The 12536-nt window shown below is 34.7% G+C and overlaps 1 protein-coding gene across 2 annotated transcripts in view; it reads left to right on the top strand.

Annotated features, from left to right (window-relative positions):
* Nucleotides 1–12536, top strand: part of RICTOR (RPTOR independent companion of MTOR complex 2) — a 99614-nt gene that overhangs the window by 75126 nt on the left and 11952 nt on the right. The window contains exons 27-35 of one of the 2 annotated variants that reach the window (XM_053914457.1): nt 321–408; nt 1722–1814; nt 2411–2517; nt 3056–3285; nt 5222–6224; nt 6506–6577; nt 9724–9901; nt 10693–10777; nt 11559–11792. In XM_053914457.1, the coding sequence (XP_053770432.1) occupies nt 321–408; nt 1722–1814; nt 2411–2517; nt 3056–3285; nt 5222–6224; nt 6506–6577; nt 9724–9901; nt 10693–10777; nt 11559–11792 (2090 nt within the window). The remainder of the gene's footprint in view (nt 1–320; nt 409–1721; nt 1815–2410; nt 2518–3055; nt 3286–5221; nt 6225–6505; nt 6578–9723; nt 9902–10692; nt 10778–11558; nt 11793–12536) is intronic. The other variant, XM_053914465.1, reaches the window with a different exon arrangement.

Here is a 12536-nt window from a genome sequence, read left to right as displayed (position 1 = left end):
AAGGACAGAATAGATTGCTCAAAAATTCAGTGGCATTCATAGCATGCTGAGAATACTCTTGCAGACATGGCATTCAGATACCCTCCCTGCTGTTACTAGTCTTTCTAGTCTCACCTCTCTTGCTATTACATTACTCTGATACCAGATAAACTATTACCTTTCTAGAGAAGTCCTCATGTCTTTCCGCTTCCATATTTTTATTTATGCTGGGGGATTATGTCTAATAATTCTATTTACCTAGTACTTTGTTACTAGTAATTGTTTTAATTTACATATTTAAACTGAGCCAATAGGTATGTCAATCAACTTTATTATACTAGATTACAGCGTCCTCATGTCTACCTGCCTGTACACCTTTATGGACAACTGGTACACCACAAAACAGGCTGCCATTTGTTGGAAGTACAGGTAAAACCATAATTTGCTTATTTTAAATAGCTACAATAGTAGGAAAATATCTTCATATTATTAAAGTATTATTTTTGTGAAAACTTCTCAAAAGTCTTAAGGTCAATGACAAAATTGCTTTTAAGGTGTCCATCTTGTAATTGACTTTGGTGGTCTTTGTGGGTAATCCTTAGACATATTACTAGTTTGCATGCATTTCCTTGATATATTTGCACCTTTTTTAAGCTTATTTTTTACATAAAGCCTGTAACCCAGTGAAGGTCTGAGTTTTGTCCTTTAAGAGTGTATTGGGGAAGTTCATCTCCTTAGTAAAAACATGACTGAAGAACTGAGTTTCCTCATTCCTCTTCTTGGGAAGTTTACCTGAATAGCTGATACAAACTCAGTTATCTTTGGTGAGCAGCAAAGTAGAAGCCGCCCTTTGTTAGTGTCTCACTATTCTCATATACTTCACGGAATGTAAAGGCTTAAGCCAGAAGTTCTTCAAGTCTAGTGTGCATGCCAGGTTTATGGCTGTGAATATGTCTTACAACTAGGTGTTTTCAATAAATATCACCTTGTTCTTCTGTTAGAAGTAGTGATAGAAGTATTTGTGTGTAATATAGCCATTCAGTTCCTTCTCCTGTCAGTGTTCATCTCAGTACAAAAGTTTTGCATAAATATACTCTATAGTTTTGTATATGGGGTGGGCAAAAGTAGGTTTACAGTTGTGAGTACGTGAAACAGATTTTATTCTTGCGTTATTATTTATTATTTATTTGTATTGCAACTGTAAACCTACATTTGCCCATCCTTGTATTTCTATATTATGTTACAAAGACTACTGGGGTGCATATCTTTATACTAGTTTTTTGAAAGTTTAGTACAAATTTAAATGATTTGCTCAGTGTGTCATATAATATGATAAAATCTTGGTCTTAGTATATTATTTTATATTTAAAATAAATAATGATAATTTTGACTAACATTTTTATAATACTAAGTATTAAGTACATTTTTAAGCACTGTATATGTGATGATTCATTAAATCAAACCTCATGAGACAGATGCTATTACTGTTCATATTTTAGAGATTGGGAAATCAAGGCATGGAGAGATTAAGTAATGTCTTAAGGCCACATAGCTAATAAGTGCTAATTCTAGAATACTAGCTAAGAGTCAGTGGTGCTTCTCAAGGCATTTTACGTAAAATTATTTTAGAATTTTAAATATGCACACTTTATTAAAGGCAAACCTTAAATAAGGTCCTAAGATATAATAAGAAAATACATTAAAAACAGTTGTTCCTCATATTTTTTTCTTTCTTTCTCCAGAATATTATTACAGAACTCTGTCACAATGTTCGTACACCAGATTTGGATAAATGGGAAGAAATTAAAAAACTGAAAGCGTCTCTTTGGGCCTTGGTTTGTAATAAACACTTCTATAAGATCTTTGTAATTTTTTGATTTTTCTAATTTTCCCATTATTATTAAGTAAATAAAAATCATTTTATTTGGAACTTGTTCTAGATTAATATTCAGAGACTAAGATTGTTCTTGACCATTTAAATATTTTTTTAAGATTTTATTCATTTATTTATTTATAGAGAGGGGAAGGGAGGGAGAAAGAGAGGGAGAAAGGCACTGATGTGTGAGAGATACATCCATTAGTTGCCTCTTGCATGCCCCCAACTGGGGGCCTGGCCCATGACCGTGGCACATGCCCTGACTGGGAATTGAACTGGCGACCTTTTGGTTTATAGGCGGGTGCTCATTCCACTAAGCCATACCAGCCAGGGCTAAATATTATGTTTAAGCTGAAAAATAGATGATTAAACTATTAGTTTTCTTGCTAAGGCAAATGGAACATTAATTCCTAAAGTTTCTTATTTAAGATTTATTTCACATTTTATTTTTCTCATAAATGGGATTAAAATTAATTATCACTTTTTGACTAGCTTTCCAAATCTCTTGAGTTATTATTGTATGAGATTGAATAAAAGTGATTTCTTTTCTTTCAGGGGAATATTGGCTCCTCAAATTGGGGTCTCAATTTGCTGCAGGAAGAAAATGTAATTCCAGATATACTTAAACTTGCAAAACAGTGTGAGGTTCTTTCCATCAGAGGGTATGTCACTTAACTCAGAAGTCTTTCTAGTATGTAATATATTGTTGTTCACAGACGGTTGTAAGGGAAGAGGATTTTATGATTCAGAGTAGTCCATTAGAACTGTTAGTTCATTAAGTTAAGCATCTCTAGTACGTCCTCGTTTAATGTTGTTATTCTATTTTTCTCATTATAATATTGAAATTTACCTTACAAAAAAACAGTGACGTGTAATGTTTGCCTAAATACTCCAGTAACCTAAATATTCCAAATTTATTCCTTAGGAAAAATAGCTAATATATGTTTTGTTCTAAGATTTCATTATGTTCTTTTAAATTACTTCATTATAGTTAATATTTTTATTAGGAAGGTTTTCATGTTATTTATTACTTCTAATTTACCCCTGACTGGTTTTAATACATTGTCCCACGAGCTTAACAATTTTCATAGCTTTGAAGAAAAATCAAATGTGCATACCAGCAAACTAGTATTTTTTTATTGCTTTAAGAAATCTCATTTTGGAGTTATAAATGGTCATTACTACATCTTCTGTATACAGGACCTGCGTATATGTTCTTGGGCTCATAGCCAAAACCAAACAAGGCTGTGATATTCTAAAATGTCACAACTGGGATGCTGTAAGGCACAGTCGCAAACATCTGTGGCCAGTGGTTCCAGATGATGTGGAACAACTCTGTAATGAACTCTCGTCTATACCAAGCACCTTAAGTTTGAACTCAGAGTCAACCAGCTCTAGACATAATAGTGAGAGTGAGTCTGCGCCATCAAGTGAGTATTGTGACCAAGTTACATAAAGTTAGCCGAAGTTAGCATTTGTGTTCATGTCACCAAAATTTACACGTATTTGTCATACTCCTAGTTTACCTTTTTCTAAGATGATTTGGTAATAATAGCCACTTGGAAAATGCATCTTTTTTCACAATAGAATATATAGCCACAACCTGCATTGTTCTCTCCCTTTGCTTTCTAAATAGCCTTGGGAAAATCCTACTTACAGAGTTAAATAATAAGTCATATGCCAGAAGAACCATTGCTCATTTTTGCTTGTCATGTAATGTAATAAATAAATGTTTATTTGCCTATCTTAATTTATTTTTCAGATACACAGATTGTTGACTCAGAATGTGTTTATTAAAAAATAGATTCACATGTTCATTTTTGAGAAAAGAGCTAAATTCTAAAATTGAACCATGAAACTTAAACAATGGAATGTCAACAATCAATTAAATAAAAAATGGTTTGTGATTTTAAGCCCTATGCTAAATGTTATTATGTGTATAAAAGTTAAGACTTTTTTTTAAAGAAGATAGTTCAACATTTATCAAACTATATTTCACCAGATCTAAGATGCCATGAATTATGAGATGTGCCAGTATTTTTATACCACTAAAAAAGAAGGGAAAAAATGCCACCTATTAAAGTAGGACATATCCCTGATAGCAAAATGCATCCTGATTTTAGAGATACTAAGTGTGAAAAATGTAGATCAGAATGGACAGAATATGGAAATACATTGCAATATGCAAGTTTATTTACAATTTCATTTTTGCCTTTCAAAATATATTTGAAGTATTTTATAATTCTTCAATAGGATAGTTAAACATAGAAATAGAATAAAATCCTATAGATGTCATTAAGCCTGTGGGTTTGAGTCTTTAAAGAGTTAAGCACTGAATTTAGATGAGTGTCTTAGTACCTAAGGCAAATGACAAATAAACATAATTGGTTTAAACGCGAATTTACAATGTTTTGACTTGGTTCTTTCTAAGTGTATTTTGTTTTAAGACTGAGAATTTATTATAAGATTAATTTCTCCTGCTTGTTGTGATTTGAAGAATAAACCACCAGGAATCTGTACCAATTAAGTGAACATCCACAGTCAAGTCCTTTTTATTTTTTTCTCTTTAATGTTATCCTGAATATTTGGAGGTTTTGGAAACACTCTGGAATAATGAAAAGAAACTTCATGTAGGCTGTACCATGAGTAATCCTATAGTTTTTCTTTGGGCATAACAGGAGAACCTCATAATGACATAATTTTACATTTTATTTAAAGCCAAACTCTGGGCCTCAAGGAAGTTCTGTTTTTCCCCCAACATATTTTTTAATTGAGCACAATTTTTTTGAAATAACAGATATAATGGAAAGAATGAAATTCTTTTAGGGGTGAGGGGCGTGATTATATTAGTTTCCTAGGGACGGCATAACGATGTACCACAAACTGAGTGGCTTCAAACAGAAGTTAATTCTCATGGTTCTGGGGGCAGGAAGTCTGAAAGCAAGGTGTCAACAGGGCCATGGACCTTCTGAAATTCTGGGTAGAATTGTTCCTTGCCTCTTCTAGCTTCTGGTGATAGCTGGCAATCCTTGGCATTCTTAGCTTGCAGCTGCCTCACTCAAATCTCTGCCTTGTTATCGCATAGCGTTCTCCCTGTGTGTCTATCTTCACAGTGTTCCCTCCTTTTACAAAGACACCAGTCATATTGGATTGAGGGCCACCCTCCTCCAGTGACCTCGTCTTAGCTGATGACATCTGGAACAGCCCCATCAAGGAAGCTCTTTTTCTCTGGCTCACCAAGTTAACCCTTCATTTTTGACAGTGTTTACTTCATATGACTTAAAAATTTCTGGAAATATGTCGCTAGGTACTGTGATTGTGCTTGCCATTTTTGTGTGTTTTTATTAATCAGTCCTTTGGTCACAGGTATGTTCATAATGGAGGACGACCGGTTTGGCAGCAGCTCCACGAGCACATTTTTCCTTGACATCAGTGAAGATGCAGAACCAGCCTTTTATGATCGGCCTGGACCTGTAAAGGATAAAAATTCATTCCCTTTCTTTGCTTCTAGCAAACTTGTGAAGAATCGTATCTTAAATTCACTTACGTTGCCTAATAAAAAACATCGTAGTAGCAGTGACCCAAAAGGAGGGAAGATGTCGTCTGAAAATAAGACAGGCAACAGGCGGATCAGAACGTTTACGGAGCCCAGTGTTGACTTTAATCATAGTGATGATTTTACACCCGCAGTGCAGAAAACATTACAATTAGAAACTTCATTCGTTGGGCATAGGCACATTGAAGACACTGGTAGTACTCCAAGTATTGGAGAGAATGACTTAAAATTCACCAAGAGTCTTGGTTCAGAGAATCACAGAGAAAACACAAGCCGAGAAAGGTTAGTTGTGGAAGGTTCAACGAGTTCACATATGAAGATACGTAGCCAAAGTTTTAACACAGACACTACAACAAGTGGGATAAGTTCAATGAGCTCAAGTCCTTCCCGAGAGACAGTAGGAGTAGATGCTACGACTGTGGACACAGACTGTGGAAGTATGAGTACTGTGGTAAGTACTAAAACTGTTAAGACAAGCCACTACTTGACGCCACAGTCTAACCATCTCTCTCTCTCCAAGTCAAACTCAGTGTCCCTGGTGCCTCCAGGTTCTTCTCATACACTTCCTAGAAGAGCACAGTCCCTTAAAGCACCCTCTATCGCTACAATTAAAAGTCTAGCAGATTGTAACTTTAGTTACACAAGTTCTAGAGATGCCTTTGGCTATGCTACACTGAAAAGATTGCAGCAACAGAGAATGCATCCATCTCTCTCTCATTCTGAAGCTTTGGCATCTCCAGCAAAAGATGTGCTCTTTACTGATACCATCACCATGAAGGCCAACAGCTTCGAGTCCAGGTTAACACCAAGCAGGTGAGTAAATACACATTTAAAACTGAACAGTAGTGCTTGTATTTTAACAGACTTAAATGTAAAGCATAGCCAGGCCTTACATCTACATAGAAGCCTCTGAACTGACCTATTGTTTACTATGGTAGGCTATAAGCTCCTAGTTACCCGATATGATTTGAAATGGATTCTTGCAGCTGCGAGGGGGGAAAAGAAACTCCTTTAGGCCCTGAAAGTAAACATACATGCTTTGCAAGGACAGATAAGTCACAAGCTTTTTTTTATTTATTTCTCGCTTCTGCAAGGATTGATTTTAAAAAGAAGCATGTCGGGGGAATCAGGAGCTTAAGACCTACAATAACAAACAACCTTTTCAGGTAGGTCAATTTAAGGCTCCAAAAGTTGACCTTTTTTTTTTTTTTTTTTTAAATAACTGTAAATTTCAGTGAAATTCTTTTTAGTTTAAGTAGCCGTTACTATTAAGTAGGAACCTAATGAACATTAAGTGAATTACTTGGCCCTCAGGATTCAGCAATACCGATGGGCCTGTGCTCAAGAACTTTTAGGGCCCGGGTCCCCAACCCCCGGGCTGGGGCCTGTTAGGAACCTGGCTGCAAGGAAGGCTCCTTGCCTGAGCTCCACCTCCATGTCCCCCTGCCCCCCCACCTAGTGGAAAAAAACAGTTGCCAAAAAGGTTGGGGAACATTGATTTAAGGAATTTCTGTGCCATATCTAAAGATCATAGCAGGCTGGTCAAAGTAAACAGTTTAGATATGCAATGTTGTATTTGATTGTTGCAAAAATTTCTTTACCTATTTTTGTTGTTTCTTGTTGGGCCAAATAGTTCTAAAAATGTTTTTACTTTGAGATTATTCATTTACATTTATTCACTACTTGTCAAGTACGGAGAATAATGCCTGACACATATTTAAGCATTCACTAAAAGTTAGCTATTATTACCATCATCATCATCATGATTGGTAATCTTAATGTAATTCATTTGGCTCTTATCTAAAATCTTAATCACATTAAGAAGTTATTAAGTTTTGTTTTAATATTGGTAACATATTTAGTAGATGGGGTTCCTGGTAGCAGATAATTATGTTTCTTTTGTATAATTTCATAAATTATGCAATAATGTCTCATTTACCTGGAACACACTGGTTTTGGCAGCCTCATCAATTCAGAACAAAACCAGACAAACCTCTCATCAGCTCACCAATATAAATCTATGCAGTGAAGTTCATGAATTTTATTCAAAGGAGGTACCTCTGACCTGTATTCAAAGTTTGTTAACATTTATTCTGACAGCTTAGGTACTAGTTTTCAGACCCATAGAAGCAACAATTAGAAGTTTCTCCTGTGGGCACACTGTAACAGCAAAGGGCAGCTGATAACATTGGTAGCAGAGGAGGAAACTTTAGTACTACAAGAAACTATCTGAGAACTGAAAGACCATGCAGCCTGGTAGCATTCAGGCGGGGCAATGAGTAACACAGTACACTGAATTAAACAGTAAGAGTACCACCATCTTACAGCTCAGTACAATAGCAAAAGTGCTGTTAATTCTGAACTTTCCAGTGAAGCGTATTGTCTTTCATTGAAGCAGGCATTTCTGTCCAAGTTGATGGACGTGTAGATAAAAAGTTGTAGTGCTTAAATATTCATAAGAATAAATTACAAAGACATTAACTCCAAGTTGTTTATTCTCTAACCAGTCTGGGTTTTTAGGATCTTATTTCCCCTATTCTCTGTTAGAACAGAAGAAGAAGATTTGGAATTTCCTAGAATAAAATGCCAAATCATTGGTATTATAAAGAATGGATAGGTGTTTTTAGTTTCTTGGGAGAGAAAAAAACAAAAACAAGAAAAAGCAGTCAAGAGAAAAAGGAACAGCTTATACAGAGGCGTGAGACCATAACAGAACTTCGCGTTCATCAAGTCTTTTTCGCTTATTCTTCAAATTGTATTTAGTACTTACTTTGTACCAGGTTCCATGGAGGAAGAAATTGTGTTGGCATTAGTCTTCCTATTTCTGTTCTTGGGTTAGTTCAGAAAAAATAAAACAATGGGTAATAACTTCAAGTTTAATTTAAAGTAATGGTTTTGAATCCAAGCTGAGAAAATTTTTTATTTGTTCATTTTCTTATAACATTAGAAAACTAGGCATGCTGATACCTGTGGTAAAGTGGTAGCATGAATCCAACAACCCTAAAAACCTTATCTCATTGAGAGAGTACCTTGGAGCACAGTAGAAAAAACACTGAAGTAGGAATCCTTAGTCCTGAGTTCCAATCCTGGCAATGTGTGAAGGAACTTGGACAGAGTTCTAAATTATGCTGTAATGTCTCATCTTCCTGGAATTCAGCAGCTTTGCAAACCTCAGCAATCTAGAACAAAGCCAGACAAACCTCTCAGTGGTTCACCGTTACAAACCTATATAGTAAATACCTACACTCCACATGCCTCCTCTAGCAGAGACCGGACTAGGTCAGAAGTTTTAAGCTTTTTAAATGTTGCTATTTAAGTAGAGAAATTCTTCCTTCACAAAAACATTTCTATGGAAACCCAACAGTATGTGGAATAGATAAAAATAGAGCTACTCTGGTTGAAGTAGAGATTGAAAAGGCAAGTAATTCAGTAATTCCCTCTGTCCACTGCAGTAGACCTTGAGTTTGATGGAGTTAGAGAGGTGTAACAGTACAATTTAAGAACCACTAACCTATTTTTGAAACTCATGAATTTCATTTATTGGTGATTTTTAGGTGGAGATTAGTAGAAATTAAGAGTGATTTTTGCTATGATAATCTTAATAGCAATTGTTTATGAAGCATTTATTTTTTTGTGCTTCACAAATAATTCTTTGCTTTAATACCAGGCTACATTACTACATTTTAAATGACTTGGGCTTCCAAATGTCAATTTGGAACCTTGAGTAGTTCCTTGTGTATTCTCATACAAAGCAGATGTCTAGTAAATATTGTAGCATGTCTGTTGCACAAACACGAATCTGTCTGAGAAAGGTGTATCTTCTACCAATAGGCCATATTTGTTAGAGAATCACTAGTAAGGAGTACATTGAGGAAATACCAGTATTTCATATAAGACTACCTTGTAATTACAAATGATACCATTTTTGTATTTTGTTATCTGTCTTCTGTATTACATAATTCTAATGTTGATAAAGCATTGAAGTAATTACCATTCAGAGAATAAGTAATTTTTCTCATTTTTCATAAAAATAATAAAAAGAGTTATACCTGGGTGACCATAACAGTTGTTTTGGGTAACAGTCAACATTAATGATGACCTTTTGTATATCAGTTTATAACAGCTGAGTATTTCCAAGTGTTTATAAGTTCTCAGTTAATAGATGGCACTGTTTAGTACTTGACTATTAACTAATTGCTACTAGCTATTTATCTTTTATGAAGATATGAAAATAAATTAAAATTTCTTTATGTAATTAATACGTATTACAAATCAAGAAACTAATGCAAGTGATTTTTTTATGGTGTTATAGGTTCATGAAAGCTTTAAGTTATGCTTCGTTAGATAAAGAAGATTTATTAAGTCCTATTAATCAAAATACCCTGCAGCGATCCTCCTCAGTGAGGTCTATGGTGTCCAGTGCAACCTACGGGAGCTCAGATGACTATATTGGTCTTGCTCTTCCGGTAGACATCAACGATGTATTCCAGGTATCATAAATCCTATTGTTTTCTTACCAGCTGGTTTCCTGGATTTCCATATTCTATAACTGCTTGCTAGAAAGTATAGAGTGAATACTAATTTGGAGAAAGTGATTTTAAGGCAGTTTTGTTTAAAGAAATTTCATGAAAATTATTTTACCTTTCTCAACTGTTACAGGTTATTTAGTGTCTCCAAGTCCACAGAACATAATCTTCCCTTCTGATACCTTAATTGTTAATGAGCATCTTGTTTGATTTCTTTATCAGTATATTCTCTATAGAAATTTAGTGAATTCCTAACCTTGCTTTTTAGTCATATTTGACTTATTCCTTATGGGGTTTTTTTTTGAAATTGAGGGATAATTGACATATGACATTGTGTAAGTCTGAGATGTACATTGTATCCCTTGTTTTTTTAACCCTTGGTCCTATTTATCTCACACAGGACAGCACATGTTGTGCCCAGTCGTATGAGGTGGCCCTAATCCCATGAGATACACACAAACCCCCAGATGGTACATAGCACTAAAGAATACACATTTGCTCAGAGGTTTAAAGACATTTTGGATAATTCTAAAGTAATTACTTTAATACCCATTTAAATCACCAAGAATAGATAAGGATTTAAGAATTATTTGTTACTTTGTCAAATTTTGGTGATTTAACCTTCAGTAAATTTTTTGTTGTAGGTTCATGTTCTGTAATAATTCTATTTAAATTGCATTTCATTTGATTTTGCTAATTCATAAAGTGGACTTGTTTTTTATAGCAGGATTTACCATGATTTATATCTGTTTTAGGTAAAGGATATTCCCTATTTTCAGACTAAAAATATACCTCCACAAGATGATCGAGGTCCAAGAGTGTTTTCTCATGATGCAGGAGGTAATGTGTGGTTTTGTTCTCAGACTTCTCTTTATAGTAAAAAGAAAAAAAAATTAAAATTAAAAAGAAAGTTCTTTTCAGTAGGATGACACTACAAATCCAGGGATATTTGCATCATCTTTAAAATTATACCAAAATGATTGTTTGAGTTTGTTTAAAATTAAACCACAGATTTGTGTGTGTGTTGTGTGACTTAAAGTGTTTCTTCAAAGTACCCATCCTCTAAGAAGACAAAAACTAGATCAATTACTTCCGTTTTTAAAAAATAGTACATGAAAAATTTGTGACACTAAGCCTTACAGGTTAAGGAACAGCCATTTGGGCAAAGGAGAAAGACAAAATGTACTGATACATTACATGAGCTCTCTTTGTTATTAACTATAATATTTTAATGACTATATGCATCTCAACCACAGATTTAAAGCTTTATGATCTTGAGTATTGTTTTTAAACAAGTATCTCTTTGACTCAGAATTATTACTTCTCTTTATGCAAATATTGAGGATAATTGAAATGATGCCTTAATTGTACAGTTTTCCATTTTGAATCTAAAACCTCATATTAAAGTAATATAAATATATCTGTTGACTCTATTATTTTCCTAATTAAAGCAAATTATTATTTTCTCTTCCCAATTAAAGTTAGATTTTGAGTGATAAAAAGAGTTCTGGTTTTCTTCCCTAGCTTCCCTCCTTTAAAATTTCAAGTAGTTTAAGGCATCTTGAAAGAAGTGTCGTTGATACTTTCTTTGTCACATTGTTTTATATTTACTCACTCTCAGGTCTTCCATCTGGAACTGGAGGTCTTGTAAAAAATTCCTTTCACTTACTACGACAGCAGATGAGTCTTACGGAGATAATGAATTCAGTCCATTCAGATGCTTCTCTGTTTTTAGAAAGTACAGAAGACACTGGACTACAGGAACATACAGATGATAACTGCCTTTATTGTGTCTGTATTCAAATTCTGGGTTTTCAGCCCAGTAACCAACTAAGTGCAATATGCAGTCATTCAGGTGAGTGATTATGTCCTTCTGGATGAACCCACCTGAACTTGAATTTATTGATCATCCCTCTTACTCCATTCTCACAACTTAAGCCTTAGTTCAGTCATTTAGCCTCTCCATGTTGGAGTGGTGGTGTTTCAGTCTCCAATTTGGCTCCTTCCAGTTTACTTTCATACTGTTGCTTGGAATTAGTTCCCTGGCAGTTCTTTACCATCTATTCACGCCCAGTACCCAAGACCTGTGTGTGATCTGTCTACTGTCTTTTTTTTACCGTTTTCCTCTCTCATAGTTTACATACTGTTACTGATTGACTTGAAGTTTTTGAGTAAATTGTGTTCTTTTTCATGATTCTAGGCATGGCATATGTGTTTTCCCGGCTGTTTCTTCTTGTTCTCCTCTCTCCTTACACACATGGCAATTCACATACAAGCACACTGTCTATTTAGCAAGTCCACCCCATTCTAAATGTCAAAGGTGTTTCATCTGAGTTAGATGTTGACACTCCTTCCCCTCCACTCTCATTGCCCTTTGTACATAGATTGCTTTTGATAATTATTGCTTGGTTATTTTTTCCCTTGTACTTACTAAGTTCCTTCAGAGTATGGCCTGTTATAGCTCTTAATTTTTATAGTTCTGATACTTAACTGCATCCTGCTTTGTATAGTAGGCACTCAGTATGTTTTTGGTGAGGGAGTAAATAAAGCAGACCCAGAGTCAGCTTTTTCATGATTCAACAAGTGACATATATTAGCA

This window comes from Desmodus rotundus, chromosome 1 (genome assembly GCF_022682495.2).
Source record: "Desmodus rotundus isolate HL8 chromosome 1, HLdesRot8A.1, whole genome shotgun sequence".
NCBI lineage: Eukaryota > Metazoa > Chordata > Mammalia > Chiroptera > Phyllostomidae > Desmodus > Desmodus rotundus.
Note: the sequence above shows the minus strand (reverse complement) of the source record. Positions and strands in the feature narration are given on the sequence as shown.